Genomic DNA, 26505 nt, shown 5'->3' with positions numbered 1-26505 from the left:
AGAAAGAAGGTACTATTCAGCCAGGGTAAAGGTAGAACAATCAAGCTGATAATTATATATAACTATTTTTCTTGTGCAGAATGTGGCAAGACAGAAGTTTTCTATTGATCGGTTATCATTTCGTGTTCCTCCCTGTTTACATCAAGATGAGAATTACCATCATACTGGAGTCTTTGCTGATGATAAGTACAGGAGGCCATGGACAAGAGGTGTTCTATTTATTTTTAATTTTCAATTCAGATTCATTTTGAACCTAGTGAAAAACTGGTAGCTGGGATACAAGAACTGATGATCTTGGTTGCAACAATTACTTCCAGTGTACTAACTCACACCAGCTGTGAAGATAATATGCATACACTGCTGAAGTAACAAGTAAATGGATATGTCTTATTAAATGTGTGTGTATGTGAATATATATATATATATATATATATATATATAGCACCAAAGGTGAGCACATTGTTTTACAAACTTCTAAGAAGCTCTGAGGAACTTAAAATTTAATTAGGCAGATACAGCATAACAGAAAAGGATCAGGTACAAGTGGGACACAGACATTTCTGTAAAGGAGAGTAGTGACAGAAGATAAAGTGAAGAAAAAGTTTTGTGGAGAGGTTTGAAGGGTGGTACAGAGGTTTGGTGCACAGAAGGAAGGAGAATGTTCCAAGCACAGAGTAGCGTTACAGTTAACGCTGTAAGTTGATCTAAGGGTATGTCTACACTACGAAATTAGGTTGATCTTATAGAAGTCGATTTTTAGAAATCGATTTTATACAGTCAATTGCATATGTCCACACTAAGCGCATTAAGTCGGCGGAGTGCATCCACAGTACCGTGGCTAGCGGCGACTTTTGGAGTGTTGCTCTGTGGGTAGCTATCCCACAGTTCTTGCAGTCTCCACTACCCATTGGAATTCTGGGTTGAGCTCCCAGTGCCTGATGGGGCAAAAATATTGTCGCGGGTGGTTTTGGGTACACGTCGTCAGTCGTCCCTCCCTCTGTGAAAGCAACGGCAGACAATCGTTTTGCAGCTTTTTTCCGTGCAGATGTCATACTGCTGTCAACAGACGGTGCAGTAGAACTGCTAACCATCGTCGTCATCCACCACTTCCGCTGCAACTCTGCTCTGCTGCTCTTGTCTCAGTAGCAAATTTCTCCATGTTGTCTGTCATGTGTTCCCGAGTACTTGTGTTCTTCCTCAGGATATGTGTGCATTGTTAACAGTCGTCCTCCACCGCTTCCGCTGCAACTCTGCTCTCCTGGTGCCATGAATCCACCTCGCAGGTCCTCTCGTCGTTCTGTATAAATATCTATTCTCTTGGTATCATCCACCGCTTCCGCTACAACTCTGCTTTCCTGCAGATGCCATACCACGGCGAGCATGGAGCCCGCTCAGCTCACCGCTGCTGTTATGAGCATTGCAAACACCTCGCGCATTATCCTGCAGTATGTGCAGAACCTACAAAAGCAGGCAAGGAGGCGACGACAGGGCAATCACGATAGTGATGAGGACATGGACACAGACTTCTCTCAAAGCACGGGCCCTGGCAATTTGGACATCAGAGTGGTAATGGCGCAGGTTCATGCCATGGAACGCCAATTCTGGGCTTAGGAAACAAGCACAGACTGGTGGGACTGCACAGTGTTGCAGGTCTGGGACGATTCCCAGTGTCTGTGAAACTTTCTTATGTGTAACGGCACTTTCATAGAACTTTGTGACTTGCTTTCCCCTGCCCTGAAACGCAAGAATACTAAGATGAGAGCAGCCCTCTCTGTTGAGAAGCAAGTGGCGATAGCCCTCTGGAAGCTTGCAACGCCAAACAGCTACCGGTCAGTTGGGAAACAGTTTGGAGTGGGTAAATGTACTGTGGGGGCTGCTGTGATCCAAGTAGCCAACGCAATCACTGAGCTGCTGCTATCAAGGGTAATGACTCTGGGAAATGTGCAGGTCATAGTGGATGGCTTTGCTGCAATGGGGTTCCCTAACTGTGGTGGGGTGATAGACAGAACGCATATCCCTATCTTGGGACCAGACCACCTTGGCAGCCAGTACGTAAACCGCAAGGGGTACTTTTCAATGGTGCTGCAAGCACTGGTGGATCACAAGGGACGTTTCACTGACATCAGTGTGGGATGGCCGGGAAAGGTGCATGATGCTCGCATCTTCAGGAACTCTGGTCTGTTTAAACAGCTGCAGGAAGGAACTTACTTCCCAGACCAGAAAATTACCGTTGGGGATGTTGAAATGCCTATAGTTATCCCTGGGAACCCAGCCTACCCCTTAATGTCATGGCTCATGAAGCCATACACAGGCACCCTGGACAGTAGTCGGGAGCAGTTCAACTATAGGTTGAGCAAGTGCAGAATAGAATGTGCATTTGGATGTTTAAAAGCTCGCGTTCTTGGGCGTCTGGGTGAGGAGGATATGGAACTTGGGGAGGAGGGCAGGCAGTTATACAGGGGCTGCAGCAGCAGTCTGTGCTCTTGCTGCCTTTCCTGCAGCTCCACCAGATGCCTGAGCATGTCAGTTTGCTCCCCCATTAGAATCGGCATTGCATCCTGCCTCCTCGCATCGTGCTCCTGCCTCCTTTCATTGCGCTCCTCCCTCCTCGCATTCATTTAATGCTTTCCTGGTCTCTGCCATTGTTTGCCTCCACACATTCTGCTGAGCTCTTTCAGTGCGGGAGGACTACATAAGCTCTGAGAACATTTCATCGCGAGTGTGTTTTTTTCACCTTCTAATGCCTTCTTCTGCGTTAGACTCTGGGACGGAGATGATAGAGGGAGCGTAGAAACATTTGCAGCTGCGGGACGAAAAAAGGGAGAGTTGTATTTAAAAAGATATATTTTAGAGAACAAAGGGAAGACTATTTCACACTGAATCAGGCGTTTCACAATAAATAGCACTTGTGCTTTTGGTACAAAGTCACATTTTCCCTCTTATATTGAGTGCCTGCTGGTTTGGTGTGAGACATCACATACGCTTGGCTAGGCAACAGAAATTCGGCTTGTAGGCAGCCATGGTAAGGCAAAGGGTTTCGGCTTCTTCAACCTTCATAACATGTGGGAATGGTTTCAAACAGCAGCGCCCTCCTTTCCCGTACCAAGCAAAGCCCATTGAGTTGGCCATTTAAAAGGAGGGGCTGCTGTTTTAGGGTAAACGTGCAGCACAACCCAAACCCCTCCCCCCATCCAATTATCTGGGATGAGCGCTTCACCCCTCCCCTCCACCATGTGGCTAGTATCAGAGAAGATCCCGGTCAGCCAAATGTGAACAGCTCAGCATAAACGGGCCTCCCCCCACCACATGGCTAACAGCAGGGATGATTTCGTTTCAGCCAAAGGCAAACAGCCCAGCAGGAACAGAAACCTCTGAATGTCCCCTTAAACAAATTTCCCGTATTTGAACCAGGTGACCATGAACGATATCACTCTCCTGAGGCTAACACAAAAAGATAAAGAACAGATGTTGCTTGAATGCCACCAAAGCCCAGGCCCATTCGCTGCAATGCTTTGTTCTGCAATGATTCCAGACTACTTGCTACTGGCTTGGTGTGGTAAAAGTGTCCTACCGTGGAGGACGGAATAAGGCTGACCTCCCCAGAAACCGTCTGCAAACGCTTTTAGAGTACCTCCAGGAGAGCTTCATGGAGATGTCCCTGGAGAATTTCCGCTCCGTCCCCAGGCACGTTAACAGACTTTTCCAGTAGCTATACTGGCTGCGAATACATCCCAAGTCTTCAGGGCAAATTAATCATCAAACACACTTGCTTTTAAACCCTGTATTATATTTACAAAGATACACTCACCAGAGGTGCCTTCTCCGGCTTCATGGTCTGGGAGCCCGCCTTGGGATGGTTGGGAGAGTATTGGCTCCAGGGTGATGAACAGTTCATGGCTGCCAGGGAGAAGGGATTCTCCGCTTGCCTGCTATGCGCTATCCTCAACTTCCTCCTCCTCCTCCTCCTCATCCAGAAAATCCTCATCACTGTTGCATGAAACTCCCCCCTTGCAAGTGTCCACGGACAGTGGTGAGGTAGTGGTAGGGACGCTCCCTAGAATTGCATGCAGCTCATCATAGAAGCGGCATGTATGGGGCTCTGATCCGGAGCGACCGTTTGCATCCTTTGTTTTTTGGTAGGCTTGCCTCAGCTCCTTAACTTTCACATGGCACTGCTGTGTGTCCCTGTTGTAGCTTCTGTCCATCATGCCCTTGGAGATTTTGGCAAATATATTGGCATTTTGTCTTTTGAAACAGAGTTCTGCCTGCACAGATTCCTCTCCCCAAACAGCGATCAGATCCAGTACCTCCCGTTCGGTCCATGCTGGAGCTCTTTGCGATTCTGGGACTCCGTGGTCACCTGTGCTGATGAGCTCTGCATGGTCACCTGTGCTGATCAGCTCGCCACGCTGGCCAAACTGGAAATTAAATTCAAAAGTTCCTGGGTCTTTTCCTGTCTACCTGGCCAGTGCATCTGAGTTGAGAGTGCTGTCCAGAGCGGTCACAATGGAGCACTCTGGGATAGCTCATGGAGGCCAATACTGTCAAATTGCATCCACACTACCCCAGATTTGACCCAGCAAGGTCGATTTTAGCGCTATTCCCCTTGCCAGGGAGTACAGAAATCGATTTTAAGAGCCCTTTAAGTCAACAAAACAGGCTTGGTCGTGTGGACGGGTGCAGGGTTAAATCGACCTAATGCTGCTAAATTCGACCTAAACTCGTAGTGTAGACCAGGGCTAAGTTACGCTAGTTAGGTTACATAAGTAACGTAACTTAAGTTGAGGTATCTTAGATCGACTTACAGGGGTGTCCATGCTATGCTATGTTGATGGGAGACGCTCTCCTGGCGACATAGCTTCTGCCTCTCATTGAGGTGGATTACAGATATTGAGAGGAGAGTGCTCTCCCATTGACTTAGCGTGTCTTCACCAGGCCCGATAAATCGATGCCGTGCATCGATCACAGCAGTGCCAATTTAGCTGTGTAGTGTAGACATGGCCTGAGAGCATTGTTTTTTTCATTGCCTACTAGCTACAATATTGCTGGGCTCTGAAGGGGCTTGGCTTACTTGTAAAAATTAAACTAATTTTAGCATGACTTTTCTCTGAACTTTTTGTATTTGTTTCTCTTTTCTAGTTTCAGTTGTTTCCACACAAAAAATGATGGATATTTCAGTCCTGGATCAATGGAAGCAAAGTTTATATGTAGAGGATTTCCTGGAGAAGTCTGTACCCTTTATTTACAATCAAAATTAATTTCTTGATGTTCATCTGAATAATGCCTGAATCATAAATTATTATAATAATCAAATAGAAAGGTTTTGTTGTTAATAGTACAGAGTATGTGTGGCTTAATTAACAAACATCTTGCAGTTTACTTTTATTTACCTGAGACTTTTGGTCAACGTTGCACTGCATTTACATGGAGCATTTTCTGCTTCCTACTTAACTTGAAAAAATAGTGGAATAACGAGCTCTAAAGTATACCTTCTGCCATTCAGCTAAGCCCTTGAAATCTGTTTATGACCATAAAAGGGAAGAGTCAAGGTTTGGGGTTGTTTTTTTTAAAGTCAGTTACAGCTCAGAAAACTGGAATGAGCCTATTCAGAAAAAGGCTTTTTGTAAATCTTTAAAAATATGTCAGGGGGTAGTGATGGAGTTCAACTTGCATTTTAGAGATATGTACAAAAATTATTCTACTAGTCAAGAAGTAGCAATAAAAATGTCTGGCATAGCAAATGAGATACAAAAAACATGTTCTTTGAAAAAAGGAGTTCCTTTTTTTAGTAACATGGCCTTTTTAGTTTGCATAGGATTTGAAAGGGAAAGTATGTTTTGTAATAAACAGATAAATGGTGTCTGGTTCTGCTCTCACAGCATTGTAAATCTGAAATAACTCCATTGAAGCCAGTGGAGTTACACCAATGTAAAATGGTTTAAGGAAGACCAGAATCAACCTGAATAGTTGAAGTGTGGCAAAGATATAAGCAACTGATAATAGGGGCATGTAATGGGAAGTGTCAAGCAACCTTAACTTTAGGTGCCACTACCCATACCACCTGTAATAAAGGGTTCTGGTAAACTTAAAATCGCAGTTCTTAGAATCATAGAATATTAGGGTTGGAAGAGACCTCAGGAGGTCATCTAGTCCAATCCCCTGCTCAAATCAGGACCAACACCAACTAAATCATTCCAGCCAAGGCTTTGTCAAGCTGGGCCTTAAAAACCTCTGAGGATGGAGATTCCACCACCTCCCTAGATAACCTATTTCAGTGCTTCACCACCCTCCTAGTCAAATAGTGTTTCCTAATATCCAGCCTCCCCCACTGCAACTTGAGACCATTGCTCCTTGTTCTGTCATCTGCCATCACTGAGAAGAGCCAAGCTCCATCCTCTTTGGAACCCCCCATTCAGGTAGTTGAAGGTTGCTATCAAATCCCCCCTCACTCTTCTCTTCTGCAGACTAAATAACCCCATTTCCCTCAGCTGCTCCCCATAACTCATGTGCCCCAGCCCCCGAATAACTTCTGTTGACCTCTGCTGGACTCTCTCCAATTTGTCCACATCCCTTCTGTAGGTGGGGAACCAAAACTGGACACACTACTCCAGGTGTGGCCTCACTAGTGCTGAATAGAGGGGAATAATCACTTCCCTCGATCTGCTGGAAATACTCCTACTAATACAGCCTAATATGCCATTGGCTTTCTTGGAAATCAGGGCACACTGCTGACTCATATCCAGCTTCTTGTCCACTGTAATCCTCAGGTCATTTTCTGCAGAACAGCTGCTTAGCCAGTCGGTCCCCAGCCTGTAGTGGTGCATGGGATTTCTCCTTCCTAAGTGAAAGACACTGCACTTGTCTCCTCTGTATAGCTAGTTAATCAATTTACAGTACTTTGTGCATTGTGTGGGGTCTTTTGCACAGTAACAGGAGACAGAAAAACAATTTAAAAACATAGGAAAATGTGCTTGTAAAATTGGTAGAGGAACACAGGAGCAGATGTAATACTTGAATTTACTTTAAATTAAGTCACTGGGAATTTTCCTATATAATTAGGACTGTTGTTTTCAATTGATACTTCGCATATATATGAAGGAACAAATATGGACACCGTGTAGAATCAAGCACGTGGGTTTATTACGTACAGCGCTGATGGTGTGTCACCTCGCTTATTAGGCTCAGAGACACTGTTTTCAATTGATACTTCGCATATATATGAAGGAACAAATATGGACACCGTGTAGAATCAAGCACGTGGGTTTATTACGTACAGCGCTGATGGTGTGTCACCTCGCTTATTAGGCTCAGAGACACTGCCAAACAATTGATTACAATGGATTATATAGATTTTCCATGGGGCAGAGGGAAATGACGGGGTAGGCAGTCCCAAACCCTTGGATAGGTCTAGCAGCAAGACAGGATAAGCACAGTAGCCAATGGTCAAAAGGTTACATAATGTCTCCGCCCATGGCTTCAGGTTAACACATGACACTTAATTAGTACTTTAATAAATGTATTAGTATAAATATATGTTGAATTCAATTTGGGGTCCATAGGAATGAAGTAGCTCCTTTGATTGTCCAACAGATACATATCTAGGGGTAAAATCAAAGAAACAGTGAAAGTATGTGGCAATGAAGATTGTCTTTCAAGTTGCTTATTTGTGTTTTAAGGCAGGCATTGGGCCCTGGGAAAGAGGGGTGGGAGGAGGCCATATCTTATACTGACATGTTCCAACCTTTTCATAAACTCAAGGTTGGATGTGTGGGAAGAACATCTCCCTACAGAAGAAACTAACACAACAGAAACAGGGCTTCTTTGTTCTATTTGCAACTTTGAATAAGACACAATTATTGCCCCCAACATTTGGCGTTTTGCTGACCAGGCATATCTTTGGTTATTCTGCTTTCTCTTAGCTATTGCTAGGCCTCTGACCTCTTGACCAAACTCTGGACTTTGGGCCTGTACACAAATCCATATACCAGGTTACTACATCAGCAATGGATTTTAACCCTTCATATATATTTTAGTTAATGTGTTTATTATTTAATAAGGACTTGATATTGCTTTTTGCAACATTTAGTGCATTTGTAGGAGTGTCTGACAGTACTTTAAAAAGGCTTATTGAATCACCTACTGTATGAATGGAGGTGGAATAAGAGAATGTATGCTGCTCTGTAGGGTACATTCAATTAAAATGCCCTGGGGACAACAGGCATATTTTGAAGATCTGGTTGCATATGTTAATTCAGTTTCTAAATCATAATACAGGTACCTTGAACAACTGTAGGTTACTGTATTATGACAAACTGGAGAAACGGTCTGAAGAAAATAGGATGAAATTCAGTAAGAACAAATGCAAAGTACTCCACTTAAAAAGGAACAGTTGACACATACAAAATGGGAAATGACTGTATAGGAAGGAGTACTGCAGAAATGGATCCCCAGATCATAGTGGGTCATAAGTTAAATATGAGCGAACAGTGTAACATTGTTGTAAAAAAACCCAAACATCCTTCTGGGATATATTAGCAGGAGTGTTGTAAACAAGACACAAGAAGTAATTTTTCTGCTCTACTCCGCACTGATTAGGCCTCAACTGAAGTATTGTGTCCAGTTCCTGGCACAACATTTCAGGAAAGGTGGAAAAATTGGAGAAAGTCCAGAGAAGAGCAACAGAAATGATTAACTGTCTAGAAAACACGACCTATGAGGGAGGATTGAAAAAATTGGGTTTGTTTAGTTTGGAGAAGAAAAGATTGAGGGGGGATGTGATAACAGTTTCAAGTGCATAAAAGGTTGTTACAAAGAGGAGGGAGAAAAATTGGTCTCTTTAACCTCTGAGGATAGGACAAGAAGCAATGGACTTAAATTGCAGCCACAGCGATTTAGGTTGGGCATTAGAAATATAATTCCTAACTGTCAGGGGTGGTTAAGCACTGGAATAACTTGCAGAGGGAGGTTGTGGAATCTGTCAGTGGAGATTAAGAGCAGGTTAGAAAAAACACTTGTCAGGGATGGGCAGACCAGAGGTGGGCAAACTACGGTCCACGGACCACGTCTAGCCCATGGGACCGTCCTGCCCAGCCCTTGAGCTCCCGGCCGGGGACACTAGCCCCCGGCCCCTACCCTGCTGTCCTCCCTCCTCTGCAGCCTCACTGCTGGGCAGCGCAGTGGCGTGGCTGTCTCCAGCCAGGCAGCAGGGCTGCGAGCTCCTGCTGCTCTGAGCTGCATGGTAAGGGGGCAGGAAGAAAGGGGGGGGGGGTTGGATAAGGGGCAGTGGTTTCCTGGGGGGCAGCTGGGACAGGGAGCAAGGGGCGGTTGGATGGGGCAGTGGTTCGGGGGTGGAGGGCAGTCAGGGGATGGGGAACAGGGGGGGTTGGATAGAGTTGGGGTCTAGGGGGGCAGTTAGGGGTGGGGGTCCCGGGAGGGGGCGGTCAGGGGACAAGGAGCAGGGAGGGTTGGATGGGTCGGGAGTTCACAGGGGGGCAGTCAGGGGGTGGGAAGTAGGAGGGGGTAGATAGGGGGCAGGGGCCAGGTTGTTCGGGGAGGCACGGTCTTTCCTACCCCAGCCCTCCATACAGTTTCGCTGTGGCCCTTGGGCCAAAGAGTTTGCCCACCCCGGTCTAGATAATACTTAGTCCTGCCAAATGTGCAGGGGACTAGACTAGATGACCTCTCAAGGTCCCTTCCAGTCCTACTATTCTGTGTTTCTGTGATTCAGATACACCCCTTGAGAAGCCTTCTTAATCATAACCAAACAGTTAAAAATTGTTTGTAAGATCCTAGAACAATCTGTATATATTATCAGTTGTTTATTGCTTTGGCATTCTCCATAGAATTGGGTGACAAGTTGATTGAGGATAACTGTATTCCTGCCTAAACTTCTGCAATTTGATAGGTGGTTCATGTCTGCTCAAAAGTGAGCTAGGTGCAAACATAAATTAGGGAATGAATTTATTTATTGATATCCCATTTATCAGAAAGAAAATATGCCTAATCGGTATTGTTAAGATAGCTTATTGTCACCTGGTTAAGAATTTTTATATAATTTTAACATCTGCATGAAGCAATGATAAAAGCTTCTCTAAGTCAACAGGTTTAAACTCTTTATCTTTTGACAGATATATATAATGTTAGGCATCAGGATAGATACAATTGCTTTGTAGAGGTTGACCTTATTTCCTTTGCCTCCTAATTAATTTAAGAGAGTGTGCTGGCTTGCTGCTGACACCACTACTGATAAGCCAACAATTTATTTAGAGATGCAAGTAAATTTAAGTTGAGATATACAATATCAAAAATGGGAAAGGGCCAGCTGAGGGCAACAAAAATAAGAGGTAGGGTGTGGGAGGAAGCTCCCTTTTGAGGGGATACTAAAAAGACTAACACCCAGATTTTTAAAAGATATTTGGGCATTGCTGTGCTCATCTTTACAATGCCTAACTGATTTAGGAGCCTATGTTTCATTTTCAAAAGAGATTTAGGCACTCAGGAGTCTAAATCCCATTGACTGTCAATGGGATTTTGGCTTCTAAGTGCCTAAATCCCATTTCCAAATGATATTTAGGCTCCTAAATCAGCTACGCATTGCAACACTGAGCACAGCAATGCCCAATACCTTTAAAAATCTGGGCCTAGGTGACTAAGTTGGCTACATCCCTATTCCAAAAGTATCTGAAGCACTTAGGATTCTAAAGTTTTATTGAAAGACATTCCATTATACCAATGGAAAGACATACTAAGTGTCTAAGTCATCTTTGAAAGTGGGACTTAGCCATCTAAGTCACTTAGGTCTTGCGATGCTCAGCAGAGCAACATCTAAATATCTTCAGAAATCCAGATCTAAGGGCCTGGATCTCCCCTCACACTAGGGTAAATCAGCTGTAACTAGCCTGAAGTCAGTGGAGTTAGTCTAGTGCAGGGGTAGGCAACCTATGGCACGCGTGCCAAAGGCGGCACACGAGCTAATTTTCAGTGGCACTCACACTGCCTGGGTCTGCATTTTAATTTAATTTTAAATGAAGCTTCTTAAACATTTTAAAAACCTTATTTACTGTACATACAACAATAGCTTAGTTATAAATTATAGACTTATAGAAAGAGACCTTCTAAAAACGTTAAAATGTATTACTGGCACGCAAAACCTTAAATTAGACTGAATAAATGAATACTCGGCACACCACTTCTGAAAGGTTGCCAACCCCTGGTCTAGTGTATAACAGCTGTAAATGACATGAAAATCAGGCCCTAGAACTGTTTTGTTTGAAAAAAAAAAGTAAAGCAAGAGGAGAGATGATAAATGTAAGTGCTATAGAGAAGCCCAGCTGTGCACTCCTATTTACCTTTCACTGTAATATTAGAACAAGTAATAAAGTCCAGCATCCGGTCAGCAGCTGCTGGATCAGGCATTTGGTACACAAAGTGAAAAAGGTACGAGGAGATATAGCTGCTGTGCTCCCACTGCATAAGAGTTTTTGAAGTATTGTGCCTTTCTGTAGGACCATGTGACTTTTAAGTCACAAACAACTCAGCCTGCAACTTCTGGTAGCAACTGACAGACATATCGAGTTACCCCAGTCTTGATAGAGTTGTCGAAAATGGACCAGTCTCAGCAGAAGCTTGAGAACCATGTGATAGAGCAAACCTTTTTGGTGATTAAGCAAACCTCTAGTCTCATGAAAGCTGAAGAGATGAAAGCCATCTTTCATGGCTTCTGGTCTGCCATATACCTTCCACCTCCTTCCCCCATAGAGGAAGCAAGCGAATAACACCTGCAAAGTATCCAGCTTTTACAGCTCAGACAATTCAGAGATCATGAGCACCACAGAGAGCAGACTATTAAAAAAAATAAGGATGGTATAGCTTGGGGAAATTGGGGAGACCCAAACTCTTCCTGGGGTGATGTGACTGTACTGCTCTCTAATCAGGGCTGCAGCTGTGCAGTTACAAGGAAAGTATGGTGTTGAAGTGTCAGTGCTACTAAGGTGCTGAGAACTTGCAGTTCCCACTGAAGTCAATGGGAACTGCTACTGTCCAGCAGCTCTGAAAATTTGGTAGTTTAGTTAGGTTCCAAAATACAGATTTAGGTGCCTAATTTTAGACACTCCGATTTGAAAAGTTTAACCTGAAGTATTCAGTTATCCTTTTCAGTTTGGATTGTTGTATGTATTTCTAAAGAAAGTTGTATAGCATTTGAGAATGTACAGAGAAGAAAGGTAATTCTAGAATGAATAGTGATTCAAAGGTTCTGCTTTAGAAGGAATACTTTCAGTTATAAGGCTAGTTTAACACAAAAAAGCAATGCAAACTGTATCCTGCCTCTTACCAAGACAAGAGAATCAGCTATAATCCATTGCTCATTTCTGTTTGCTCAGTGAGTGATAATTCTTATGAGGTTTTAGTGACCCCCATGCCCCTCACTTGGTAACATGTGTTGTTACCAGCCAAACCATTGTACAGACCAATAAACACAAATTGAAAAAGAAATAATCAGAAAAGAAACCCTCAAAGCACTTTTTATACAGAGGCAGGGCAGTTGAGGTAACAGCAGTGAGTGATTTAAGAATCAATTAAATGCCGTCTCAGGGGAAATTAAATACTAAGTAGGGAGATGCCTTATTAGACAAAATGGCCTTTACTTTTCACCAAAAATATTATGCATGCTTGCTGTTTATACTTTTGCATTAATTAATTATTTGTGCAGCCCTGATAAAGTTGAGGAAATCAGTCCCTGTATTGGTCTTCAATTTTGAAGTGTTTCTGACAGTTTCACTTCTTCAGATTTTTAATAAATCTTGATTTGGCCTGTATACCAATGGAAAGATTAATGGGCATCACAATGGTGAGTTATAATTAAGAACAGAGGATCAACTTGTGATATACGTGCTTTGCAATGTTGTTTAATGTAAATAACAAACAATGGTAACCTAAATCATTTTGGTATTTTAAGAGAGCACCCTGTACAGAGCAAAAGATTGCATGCAGCAGTAACACCAAACATACCCCATGGGAGGCTATTTAGGAAATTAAGTAGTCATGGTATGAGAGGTAAAGTGCTGTCGTGGATTAGAAACTGGCTAAGAGACAGAAAACAAGGACCAGGAATACATGGTGAATTTTCAACATGGCAAAGGTTAACGCTGAGTACCTAAAGGCTATCCTAGAATTGGTGGTATTTAGTATGTTTGCTAATGATGTGGTGAAGTGAGTGAATAATGAGGTGAGTAAACTGGCAGATAACATCAAATTATTTCAGATTGTCAAACCTAAAGAATACTGTGAGGAAATTCCAGGGACCTCAGGAAAACTAGATGAATGGGCAGCACAATGTCAGATACAATTTAATGTTGACAAATGCAAAATAATGCACATTATAAGAAATAACTGAAAATACCCATTCACATTACTGGGGTTCTTACCTGTAGCTACTCAGGAGAGAGACTTGGGCATCAGTGTGAACAGCTCAGTGAAAATCTGTGCTCAGTGTGCTGCAGGAAGCAAATATTAGGATTAGTAAGGATTGGGATGAAAGCTAATACTCAGAAGTTCTGATGCCTTTACGTAAAATAAGTGGTAGACCTGCTCCTTCAATACAGTGTTTGATTCTGGGCTAAGCTAACATTAAAGAAGTGTAGCTCAGGGATTTAAGCAACAATATGCTTGTTTTACTGGACAGTTGTAGTTGGTTTTTTATCATAGTTCAGAACAGTAAATTGTCAAAAGTATACCACAGTAGATACTGATATGTTCCCACCCACTCTAACCTAGAGAACAGTGACTAGATATTCACCATCTTTACTTAAAGTTGGATCACGATTATTAAGGTTGCCCATAAGGTTTCCATTATAAGACCCTGCTATCAGTTGCTTATAACTTTGCCAAACTTTGGCCACTGGAGTTGAAATTTTCCTTGCTGGAAATCTGACTCAGGAATCTTTTTATAAAGTTTCAGTTAAAATGGTTCAGCCATTTCTGAGGACAAGGTTGGAAAAAGAAGTTGTTTTGCAATGTTGAAAACATTCAGGTGCCCTTTTCTTTGAGAAGCTATAGTGCTTTGGCATGTGGTGGGGATATGCCTTTTACTGTTCCCAGGAATGTCTGCTTAAATTTGGAAAAGTTATAAGCATTTGAAAAAATCTGTTTGCACATGTTCAATAGTCTGAGATGACTTTTAATTTAGTAGCTAAAATCTCTGAAAGGTCCATCCTCACTGAGCATGTTCCAGTCCCTCACAGCTCCTATTTGTGACTAAGACCATGTCTACACTAGCGAGCTTACAGCAGCACAGTTGAACTGGTGCAGCTGTGCTGTTGTAAGATTGCATGTGTAGCTGCTCTATGCCAATGGGAGAAAGCTCTCCTGTTGACATACTAAAACCACCTCCACAAGCGGTGGTAGCTATGTTGGCAGGAGAAGCTCTCTCCCCAGCATAGCGCCGTGCACACTATCACTTATGTGGCAAAAGTTATGTCACTCAGGGGTTTGGGGTTTTTTTTCACAGCCCTAAGCAACATAAATTTTGCCGGCATAAGTGGTAGTGTAGACGTGGCCTGAATCACATGCACCATTCTCACAGAATGACTGAGCATGCTACAGCCCAACACTGCAGGGGTGAAGATGGACACTCTCTATAACTGCTGCCCTCACCTGCTCTGGGCCAAGGAGGGGTTGGGCACAAGAACAGAGAGCAGGGAGTCTCTCTCTCTCGTGCGAACAGTGGGCAAGAGGAAGATACCTGATGCAAATGCAGAGGGGACAAGAAATGGACTGGGGGGGGAGGGAAATGTATAGATTGTGTCAAGGGGGGGGGGAAGACTGGGATTGGCTGGACAAGGATACTGGGACTGGGAAATAGTGGTGGGCAGAAGAGACAGATCTTACGAGGAACCAGAATGTGGAAGAAGAAGAGGGACTGGCTGGGCAAAGAAATTGGGACAAGGAGCCAGGGAGGGGATGGGAAAGCGATGGATATTGGATAAGGGGCCTAGAGAGAGAGACTAGGGTATGTCTACACTACGGAATAAGGTCGAATTTATAGAAGTCGGTTTTTTAGAAATCGGTTTTATATATTCGAGTGTGTGTGTCCCCACAGAAAATGCTCTTAAGTGCATTAACTCGGCGGAGCGCTTCCACAGTACCGAGGCTAGAGTCGACTTCCGGAGCGTTGCACTGTGGGTAGCTATCCCACAGTTCCCGCAGTCTCCGCTGCCCATTGGAATTCTGGGTTGAGATCCCAATGCCTGATGGGGCTAAAACATTGTCGCGGGTGGTTCTGGGTACATATCGTCAGGCCCCCGTTCCCTCCCTCCCTCCCTCCGTGAAAGCAAGGGCAGACAATCATTTCGCGCCTTTTTTCCTGAGTTACCTGTGCAGACGCCATACCACTGCAAGCCTGGAGCCCGCTCAGGTAACCGTCACCCTATGTCTCCTGTGTGCTGGCAGACGCGGTACGGCATTGCTACAGAGTAGCAGCAACCCCTTGCCTTGTGGCAGCAGACGGTACAGTACGACTGGTAGCCGTCATCGTCATGTCCGAGGTGCTCCTGGCCACGTCGGCTGGGAGCGCCTGGGCAGACATGGGCGCAGGGACTAAATTTGGAGTGACTTGACCAGGTCATTCTCTTTAGCCCTGCAGTCAGTCCTATTGAACCGTCTTATGGTGAGCGGGCAGGCGATACGGATTGCTAGCAGTCGTACTGTACCATCTTCTGCCAGGCAGGCAAGAGATGAGGATTGCTAGTAGTCGTATTGTACCATCTTCTGCCAGGCAGGCAAGAGATGAGGATGGCTAGCAGTCGTACTGTACCATCTTCTGCCGAGCAGCCATGAGATGTGGATGGCATGCAGTCCTTCTGCACCGTCTGCTGCCAGCCAAAGATGTAAAAGATAGATGGAGTGGGTCAAAACAAGAAATAGACCAGATTTGTTTTGTACTCATTTGCCTCCTCCCCTGTCTAGGGGACTCATTCCTCTAGGTCACACTGCAGTCACTCACAGAGAAGGTGCAGCGAGGTAAATCTAGCCATGTATCAATCAGAGGCCAGGCTAACCTCCTTGTTCCAATAAGGACAATAACTTAGGTGCACCATTTCTTATTGGAACCCTCCGTGAAGTCCTGCCTGAAATACTCCTTGATGTACAGGCACCCCCTTTGTTGATTTTAGCTCCCTGAAGCCAACCCTGTAAGCCGTGTCGTCAGTCGCCCCTCCCTCCGTCAGAGCAACGGCAGACAATCGTTCCGCGCCTTTTTTCTGTGCGGACGCCATACCAAGGCAAGCATGGAGGCCGCTCAGCTCACTTTGGCAATTAGGAGCACATTAAACACCACACGCATTATCCAGCAGTATATGCAGCACCAGAACCTGGCAAAGCGATACCGGGCGAGGAGGCGACGTCAGCGCGGTCATGTGAGTGATCAGGACATGGACACAGATTTCTCTGAAAGCATGGGCCCTGCCAATGCATGCATCATGGTGCTAATGGGTCAGGTTCATGCTGTGGAACGCCGATTCTGGGCTCGGGAAACAAGCACAGACTGGTGGGACCGCATAGTGTTGCAGGTCTGGGACGATTCCCAGTGGCTGCGAAACTTTCGCATGTGTAAGGGCACTTTCATGGAACTTTGTGACTTGCTTTCCCCTGTCCTGAGGCACATGAATACCAAGATGAGAGCAGCCCTCACAGTTGAGAAGCGAGTGGCGATAGCCCTGTGGAAGCTTGCAATGCCAGACAGCTACCGGTCAGTTGGGAATCAATTTGGAGTGGGCAAATCTACTGTGGGGGCTGCTGTGATGCAAGTAGCCCATGCAATCAAAGATCTGCTGATATCAAGGGTAGTGACCCTGGGAAATGTGCAGGTCATAGTGGATGGCTTTGCTGCAATGGGATTCCCTAACTGTGGTGGGGCTATAGACGGAACCCATATCCCTATCTTGGCACCGGAGCACCAAGCCGCCGAGTACATAAACCGCAAGGGGTACTTTTCGATAGTGCTGCAAGCTCTGGTGGATCACAAGGGACGTTTCACCAACATCAACGTGGGATGGCCGGGAAAGGTGCATGATGCTTGCATCTTCAGGAACTCTGGTCTGTTTCAAAAGCTGCAGGAATGCCCCTTAATGCCATGGCTCATGAAGCCGTACACAGGCAGCCTGGACAGTAGTCAGGAGCTGTTCAACTACAGGCTGAGCAAGTGCAGAATGGTGGTAGAATGTGCATTTGGACGTTTAAAGGCGCGCTGGCGCAGTTTACTGACTCGCTTAGACCTCAGCGAAACCAATATTCCCACTGTTATTACTGCTTGCTGTGCGCTCCACAATATCTGTGAGAGTAAGGGGGAGACGTTTATGGCGGGGTGGGAGGTTGAGGCAAATCGCCTGGCTGCTGGTTACGCGCAGCCAGACACCAGGGCAGTTAGAAGAGCACAGGAGGGCGCGGTACGCATCAGAGAAGCTTTGAAAACCAGTTTCATGACTGGCCAGGCTACGGTGTGAAAGTTCTGTTTGTTTCTCCTTGATGAAACCCCCCGCCCCTTGGTTCACTCTACTTCCCTGTAAGCTAACCACCCTCCCCTCCTCCCTTCGATCACCGCTTGCAGAGGCAATAAAGTCATTGTTGCTTCACATTCATGCATTCTTTATTCATTCATCACACAAATAGGGGGATGACTACCAAGGTAGCCCAGGAGGGGTGGTGGAGGAGGGAAGGAAAATGCCACACAGCACTTTAAGCACAGCACTTTAAAATTTATTGAATGACAGCCTTCTTTTTTTTGGGCACTCCTCTGTGGTGGAGTGGCTGGTTGGCCGGAGGCCCCCCCACCGCATTCTTGGGCGTCTGGGTGTGGAGGCTATGGAACTTGGGGAGGAGGGCAGTTGGTTACAGAGGGGCTGCAGTGGCAGTCTGTGCTCCAGCTGCCTTTGCTGCAGCTCAACCATACACTGGAGCATACTGGTTTGGTCCTGCAGCAGCCTCAGCATTGAATCCTGCCTCCTCTCATCACGCTGCCACCACATTTGAGCTTCAGCCCTCTCTTCAGCCTGCCACTTACTCTCTTCAGCCCGCCACCTCTCCTCCCGGTCATTTTGTGCTTTCCTGCACTCTGACATTATTTGCCTCCACGCATTCGTCTGTGCTCTGTCAGTGTGGGAGGACAGCATGAGCTCGGAGAACATTTCATCGCGAGTGCGTTTTTTTTTTCTTTCTAAGCTTCACTAGCCTCTGGGAAGGAGAAGATCCTGTGATCATTGAAACACATGCAGCTGGTGGAGAAAAAAAAAAGGGACAGCGGTATTTAAAAAGACACATTTTATAAAACAGTGGCTGCACTCTTTCAGGGTAAACCGTGCTGTTAACATTACATACATAGCACATGTGCTTTCGTTACAAGGTCGCATTTTGCCTCCTCCCACCGCGTGACTACCCCCTCAACCTTCCCCCCTCCCTGTGGCTAACAGTGGGGAACATTTCTGTTTAGCCACAGGCAAACAGCCCAGCAGGAATGGGCTCCTCTGAGTGTCCCCTGAAGAAAAGCACTCTATTTCAACCAGGCGACCATGAATTATATCTCACTCTCCTGAGGATAACACAGAGAGATAAAGAACGGATGTTGTTTGAACGGATGTTGTTTGAACGCCAGCAAACATACACTGCAATGCTTTGTTCTACAATGATTCCCAAGTACGTGTTACTGGCCTGGAGTGGTAAAGTGTCCTACCATGAAGGACGAAATAAGGCTGCCCTCCCCAGAAACCTTTTGCAAAGGCTTTAGGAGTACATCTAGGAGAACCGCAAATGCCAGGGCAAAGTAATCCTTTCACATGCTTGCCTTTAAACCATGTATAGTATTTTAAAAGGTACACTCGCCAGAGGTCCCTTCTCCGCCTGCTGGGTCCAGGAGGCAGCCTTGGGTGCGTTCGGGGGGTACTGGCTCCAGGTCTAGGGTGAGAAACAGTTCCTGGCTGTCGGGAAAACCGGTTTCTCCGCTTGCTTGCTGTGAGCTATCTTCTTCGTCCCCAAAACCTGCTTCCGTATTGCCTCCATCTCCATTGAAGGAGTCAAACAACACGGCTGGGGTAGTGGTGGCTGAACCCCCTAAAATGGCATGCAGCTCATCATAGAAGCGGCATGTTTGGGGCTCTGACCCAGAGCGGCTGTTCGCCTCTCTGGTTTTCTGGTAGGCTTGCCTCAGCTCCTTCAGTTTTACGCAGCACTGCTTCGGGTCCCTGTTATGGCCTCTGTCCTTCATGCCCTGGGAGATTTTGACAAAGGTTGTGGCATTTTGAAAACTGGAACGGAGTTCTGATAGCACGGATTCCTCTCCCCAAACAGCGATCAGATCCCGTACCTCCCGTTCGGTCCATGCTGGAGCTCTTTTGCGATTCTGGGACTCCATCATGGTCACCTGTGCTGATGAGCTCTGCATGGTCACCTGCAGCTTGCCACGCTGGCCAAACAGGAAATGAGATTCAAAAGTTCGCGGTTCTTTTCCTGTCTACCTGGCCAGTGCATCTGAGTTGAGAGTGCTGTCCAGAGCGGTCATAATGGAGCACTCTTGGATAGCTCCCGGAGGCCAATACCATCGAATTGTATCCACAGTACCCCAAATTCGAGCCGGCAACGTCGATTTAAGCGCTAATCCACTTGTCAGGGGTGGAGTAAGGAAATCGATTTTAAGAGCCCTTTCAGTCGAAATAAAGGGCTTCATTGTGTGGACGGGTGCAGGTTTACATCGATTTAACACTGCTAAATTCGACCTAAAGTCCTAGTGTAGACCAGGGCTAGATTGAGATTGAGAACTGGTGAGGGGAGGGAAGTAACATCAGACAAGAGGGAAGAAATGGGGCTGGCTGAGCAGGGAACGGGGACTGAGAATTTGTGGGGATAGACTGGGTGGAAGGTCTGGAGGAGGAAACTAGGACTGACTGGGCTAGAGGATTGGGATGTGAAGCCTGAGAAGTAGATACTGGGACTGGATCAGCAAGGAAAATGGGATGGGAGGAGGAACCAAGGCTGGGGAAGAGACTACTTTGACAGGGACAGGTTTCAGTGGGGCAGGAGTCAAGCTTGGGGAAAACCGGCAGAAGGTCTGTGTCCACAAGAGAACAGTCCCCTCCAGAGCCTGGAATGGAACTCAGGATTTCTTTTCCTCACCATTCCTTTGTTGCCAGTAAATATCTGCGAAACCCACTGTCAAACTCTGTATCTCTTCATCCTCTAGTGCTGGTCTACAGAAGGATGGCAACTCACTACTGCTATGAGTTACTTTATTAGTTCAAGTGGCAGTGGTCTGTGCAGTGAATCTAAAAGTTCCAACCCTGCTGATGAACTGCAAAGGTGTCACTAGGGTGCCACATGATGGAATTTTTGTTTTTTCAGTTTGATTTTTAACAAACACTTGGAAATTACACACAAAACCTATATTTAAACATTAAGCTTGCAAAGTCAAGCACTCAAAAGTTAGGAAATACCAGGTTTAATACCTATACAATCTTAATTTGGCCTCCTTGTGCAGATGTATTGTCTTTAATTACATAATCCCATACTATTTTTCCTCAGAACCCCTACCCCACTGAGTGCACAGGATGGATCTATTCTGGGAAGGAATCAGGATTATGTAGTGCAGGAGGATGTTGTCTATATAACCCTTGCCTAATTTGTTGCTGAAGTTGGAAGGTGTGAGTGAATGAGGGATGGGATTTCAGGAAGAGAAAGGACAGTGTCATGGTTAAGGTAGTTGAATGATATCCTGAGGAAATGGATTCTATTTCTGCCTCTGCCACCGAGTTCCTGTTTGATGCTAGGCAAGTCATTAAACTACACTTTTCATAGGTAGTTAACACTTCTGTTCCTTGTTTTCTGGGTGCCCAATTTGAGACCCTTAATCTGATTTGAATTCTTTTTAATTTAAAATAAAAGATCTTAAATTACTACATCCAGAAGCGAGGTTGCACTAGTGTAAATGAAATTGAATTACTGTTTGCAATTTCAAATAGATAGTAAAATATTAAATTGTTAAGATACTTCTCTATCTTAGGAATTTCAAAGGCACCATATTTAATTGCTGCATGAACTAAAATGTATTATGGATTCTGCTGATACTATTTGGGAAATTTGTAATTAATGATTAGTAAAGACATGCTGGAATGGGTTTAGAAGTATCAATAAATGAGAACAAAACACTTGAGTAAATATTTTTCATTTGTGACTAACTAAAAATTATTTTTTGGGTAAAATTTTCAAAAATATCTGAGTTACTGTGGTGCCTAAGTCCCATTGACTTCCAATGAGACTTAGGCTCCTAATATAATTTAAGATTTCCAATTTGTTTCATATAGGATTTAATCTTGGCAAAAGCCCCTAATCATATTTGCATGTAAATTTAAGGTGAAATTGAGCACTTGGTGCAACTGTGCTGAGGTCCATGGTATTGCACCTGTTTATATTAGGTCTGAACTTGGCCCTAGCATCATTGCATTGCCATTACTTGGGACACCAAATTGCCTGGTAGTGTGTTAGTAATATGTGTTATTTTCTGTAGTATAGAAAATTCAAAGATATAAAAGTATATAGTAAAAGTATATAGCTTCTTTCTAGCTTCTTTCTTATATTTCTAGCTAAATCTGAGGTACCATGCACTGAAATTCAGTGATAGAGGTTTCGTGAACATTTCCATTCTTGAACCAAATTCAGACCTGTTGTAAGTACAGATAGATGTAACTCAGTTCAATGCACCGATTTATGGAATCATAGAAAATGTAGGACTGGAAGGGACCTCAAGAGGTCATCCCCTTCACTGAGGCAGGGCCAAGTAAACCTAGACTATCCCTAATGGGTATTCCTTTAACCTGTTCTTAAAATTCTCCAGTGATGGGAATTTCACAACCTTCCTATTCCAGTATTTAACTACCCTTATAGTTAGAAAGCTTTTTCTACTATCTAACCTAAATCTCCCTTGCTGTTGACTAAGCTGATTATTCCTTGTTCTACCTTCAGTGGACATGGAGAACAATTGATCACCGTCCTCTTTATAACAGCCCTTAAAGTATTGGAAGACTGTTATCAGGTCCCCCCTCAGTCTGCTTTTTTCAAGACTACACATGCTCCATTATTTTAATCTCACAGGTCAGGTTTTCTAATCTTATCATTTTTGTTGATGTCCTCTGGAATCCCTCCAGTTTGTCCACACCTTTCTTAAAACATGGCACTCAGAACTGGACACAGTCACCAAATCTGAATTTAGCCTTCCTGTATATTTTTGGTCACAGACCAGGCATAATTAGATTGTGTCTAATCATAATATAAGTGCACTGTATCATTGCAGTCTTTGTCAGACAATCATTTTCAATGTTAAAAGGGGTAGGGTTATAAAAAGATAAGTTATTGATAAATGGGTTTAATAGATTGAGGAATCATGACAATATGCAATAACTTTATATTACATAGAGTGTTTTTGCAAAGAGCATCAGAATGCATTGAAAAAAACTCACTTTCTGGATTTTAGGAAACCAATTTCATGCACGGAATTCCATATTAATAATGAACTAATAGAAGTTGTTCCAAGTTCAAATCCCTACTCACAGACTGACACAGAAGAAGCCTATTTACTTACGAAGAATGACTACAAAGAAGAATTCACCCAAGTTATTTGTGTTAAGCCTGACTATGTCCCAGTACTTAAAGCACAAGATCAAGGTAACTATCAAGTTTTCTAATTTCCCTTACTTATAGTGATTCATTCATAGTTTTCCATCTGTAGGTCACTGGTTTGAAAACAGATCAAGGCCCCAATTCTGCAAACACATTTGCATTTACTTAACCTTACGCAAGTAGTTCCTTTCACTCAAATTTAACTTCAATATGCTTGCAGGATTTGAACCATCGTCTGCCATGACTGAAAGATAATACCACTGTTTATTGACCTGGATGGAAGGAGTTGGTAGTCACATTCTCAGCTCAATTCTTAATGAACTGGTATCCACTTAACAGAAACCACTGTAAAGTTCACATGAATTGGCAGCCTCAGCAACCCAAGAACTGAATGACCAATGGATAACAAAAACTATATTACAATCTTAAGTGGTGGTCCCCAAATCAGGCAGAGGCTCATGTTGGAATCAGGAAGCATGCACTGACATTGTCTATGTTGTACTTGCTTGTTGCGGGTTTGATGGTGTGCTCTGGAATAGCAGTACTCCAAAGTGTAACACCTCATGGCAAGATTCCAAGGGGCGATTTCCCTGGCAGCTACAGTTTAGGACCACTGGCGAGAGTCCAAAGTTTGCCTTGCCTATTGGCTATAATTTGGGGTAGTGTCACCCTCTGGTGGGAGTGATGGGGAGGTAGGAAACCCAGGCCCACACTACCCCACCAGGTTCTGATCCAGGGCCCTTCAAAGCAGTAGTCCTTATACATGGACTATGGCCTGATATGCATAAGTATGCTCCCTGGGTCACTTCCCTACCCCTTGTTCCAGTCCCTCCAATGTCCCTACTGTGTTCACCTCTGATCCATGTCTTGAATCTCCTATGGTGGCAATGGTGAGTCCTCACCTTCCGCTACCATAGTCAACAGGCTTCCAGTGGCTTGGCTATGATGCTCAATCCCGGTAGTAGCTTGGAGGCCAGGTGACTTCCTGGTGGGAGGCTGCTGCACCCAACTGCTGTTCTCCACAGTCAGCTCAAACTGAGTTGCACTGCTCTCTTTTGAATGCTCCAGCCATTGGGAGCATGCCCAGCAGAGGCAATGGGGGTGGCTTCCTGAATCCAGAGAAGCTCCTTAACCCTCGCCTTGCTGAAGCAGGGTTGCCAGCCCTCCAAGATTGTCCTGGAGCCTCCAGGAATTAAAGATCAATCTTTAATTAAAAATTATGTTTCATGATGAAACCTCCAGGAATACTGCCAACCAAAATTGGCAACCCTACATTGACACGCCATGTTGCAGTGCTCTTTGAATAAAAAGAAGACTGCTACTATGGCCCTAATCCAGCAAAGCATTTAAACAGATGAGTAGCCCTTTTGAGTTCAGGGACTACTCATGTGGTTAAAATTACTCATGTAATTCAATGCTTTGCTGATTTGGGACTCCAGGCTGTCACCTTATTATCTGCATTAAAGTTACTTTTTAAAAAATAAACAATTTAGTCCAACCAGTCATTTAAAACATATTTATAGAGCACTCAAATGCAGTATTAAAATATAACCTGCATAGTAATATAATACTATGTACACACACCTCAAACTAAGGAGTATGATGTGTTTCAAGAATATGATCACTCTGTTAATACAGGAACTCATTGTGCTAGGCTAGGGGTGGGCAAACTTTTTGGCCTGAGGCCCACATTAGGTTTCCGAAATTGTATGGAGGGCTGGATAGGGGAGGCTGTGCCTCCCCAAACAGCCAGGTGTGGCCCAGCCCTCACCCCCATCCAACCCCTCCCCCGCTTCTTGCCCCCTGATGGCCCCAGTGGGACTCCTGCCCCATCCACACACCTGCCCCCTGTTCCCTGTCCCCTAACAGCCCCCTGGGAACCCCTGCCCCATCGACCTGTCGCTGTCCCCTGACTGCCACCGGGCCCCCTGCCCCTGATTGTCCCCCGCCGCTCCATCCAACTCCTCCTCTCATTCCAGACTTCCCCCCCGGGACCCCTGTCCCATTCACCCCCCCTGTTCCCTGCCCCCTGACCACCACCCCAAACTCCCCTGCCCTCTATCCAACCCCCCCGCCCCACTCCCTGCCCCCTTACCGCGCTGCCTGGAGCACCAGGGGCTGGCGGTGCTACAGCCACGCCGCCCAGAGCACTGAGACAGCCATGCCACTGGGCAGCCCAGAGCACTGAGACAGCCAGAGCACTGAGACAGCCATGCCACTGGGCAGCCCAGAGCACTGGGCAGCTGCGCTGCCTGGCAAGAGCTCGCATCCCCGTCGCCCAGAGCATTGCGCCGGCGGCACAATGAGCTGAGGCTGCGGGGGAAGGGGAACAGCACGGGGGTGGGAGGGTGTTGGGGGCTAGCCTCCTGGGCCCAGGAGCTCAGGGACCGGCCAGGGGGGTCCCGTGCACCAGATGTGGCCCATGGGTCGTAGTTTGTTCACTTCTGTGCTAGGCATTTTACAAACTGGGCAGCTCATTTTAGAGCAAGAGAAGCTTCTCACACAGCTGCTCAGCTGTTCTAGTCTGCCACAAGTAACTTCTGCTTTGGCAGAAGACATTCTTCTGTCCCTTCAAGGTGGTCATTGACTGGGTCAGTAGTGACTAGCTGTAGAAATGGTGACCTCTTCCAACCGCCTAACAGGACCCAAAGGATTATCATCAGCTTTCATCTGCAAACTCTTCCATCAATGGGCAAAACAAGTAGGAGTTTCTCCCAATTATCTCATGCCTCTGTTTTCCTCTCTTCTCAGTAGTAATCTCCTCTTTTTACCCTGGGCCACCATCAGCCCCAAATTATCTTAACGTATGAAGCAGGAGCTCCCAATTTCTTTGGAAAAAATATTAAGATATATTTAACTACTATTGTATTCCTTCAATAAAAACAAAAAACAGCAAAAAAAATTCTTTATTCCATGGCCAAATTGGACTCAGACAACATAACTTTGACTGATACTATGCAGGCCATTACTACTTGTAGCCAAAGAGACCACCAAGAACAAAAATCTGAAATATAAGATCCTGAACTGTCACAATATCTTGATGATGGTAGTATCATGCCCTTTTTAGTCGGATTAAGTTATCTGGACAGGGCTTGATTCTCCACTCCATTTCCCCAGTTTTACACAAGTGTAACTCCACCAAAACGAATCGTGTTTCAGCAATGTAAAACTGCTGTAACTGAATGGAGAATGAGGCCCTCAATTTTTAATCCCTCTAATGTTCTGTTCAGGCAGCTGCCTCCCAGTGTCTGCAGTTCAATTCTCATTGGAATTGTGCACACAGATATCCAGACAGAAACGTGGCATCCCTAAATACTTCAGTTTTCTTCCTGAAATAATTGGGACTAATTTACTTAATTCTCTCATAGTGCCTGCTCCATAGCAATCAGCAATGCCATCGCAGTCCTGATTCACAAAATTCCCAGGAACGTCTCCACATTTCACAGTGTGAGCAACAGCTGGGAAATCGTGGCATATATAAAACTGCCAAAGAGGAACAAAGAGCACAAATATGAACAATAAAGCCACGAGAATCCCTTATTTCTGGAGAAGCAGAGCCTGTCTACCAGATGCATATCAAGATAAACCTGAAGGCTGACTGGCCCAGTGGTACATTGTGGAAAAAGGAATGGCAATTGATAGGTCTTGTTAGGGCCCCTTCAAAGAGCTTAGGTTCTTTTGGAGTACAATACGAAGGAGATGCCTACTGTACATTCTGCCTCCTCCTCCACCCCCCTTCCACATTTTCTCCCTAAAGGAAGAGAAGAACTAAGCTGTTTATTTTTCTGCTTCCCTACTGGAGAGAAAGGTGGTTCACACAGGGCAATTCCTTCCCTGATAATACTCTGTCTT

The 26505-nt window shown here is 45.0% G+C and overlaps 1 protein-coding gene and 1 long non-coding RNA gene across 2 annotated transcripts in view; one reads left to right on the top strand and one right to left on the bottom strand.

Annotated features, from left to right (window-relative positions):
* Window positions 1-26505, top strand: part of SHOC1 (shortage in chiasmata 1) — a 120694-nt gene that overhangs the window by 8442 nt on the left and 85747 nt on the right. Inside the window, exons 3-5 of the mRNA XM_075128844.1 lie at window positions 80-209; window positions 5140-5227; window positions 22508-22698. Of these exons, the coding sequence (XP_074984945.1) occupies window positions 80-209; window positions 5140-5227; window positions 22508-22698 (409 nt within the window). The remainder of the gene's footprint in view (window positions 1-79; window positions 210-5139; window positions 5228-22507; window positions 22699-26505) is intronic.
* Window positions 7259-26505, bottom strand: part of LOC142072226 (uncharacterized) — a 35408-nt gene continuing 16161 nt past the window's right edge. The window contains exons 4-5 of the long non-coding RNA XR_012668652.1: window positions 13425-13493; window positions 7259-7598 (exon numbers count right to left, since the gene is read on the bottom strand). This is a non-coding gene — a long non-coding RNA (uncharacterized LOC142072226). The remainder of the gene's footprint in view (window positions 7599-13424; window positions 13494-26505) is intronic.

This window comes from Caretta caretta, chromosome 5 (assembly GCF_965140235.1).
Source record: "Caretta caretta isolate rCarCar2 chromosome 5, rCarCar1.hap1, whole genome shotgun sequence".
Classification (NCBI taxonomy): domain Eukaryota; kingdom Metazoa; phylum Chordata; order Testudines; family Cheloniidae; genus Caretta; species Caretta caretta.
Note: the sequence above shows the minus strand (reverse complement) of the source record. Positions and strands in the feature narration are given on the sequence as shown.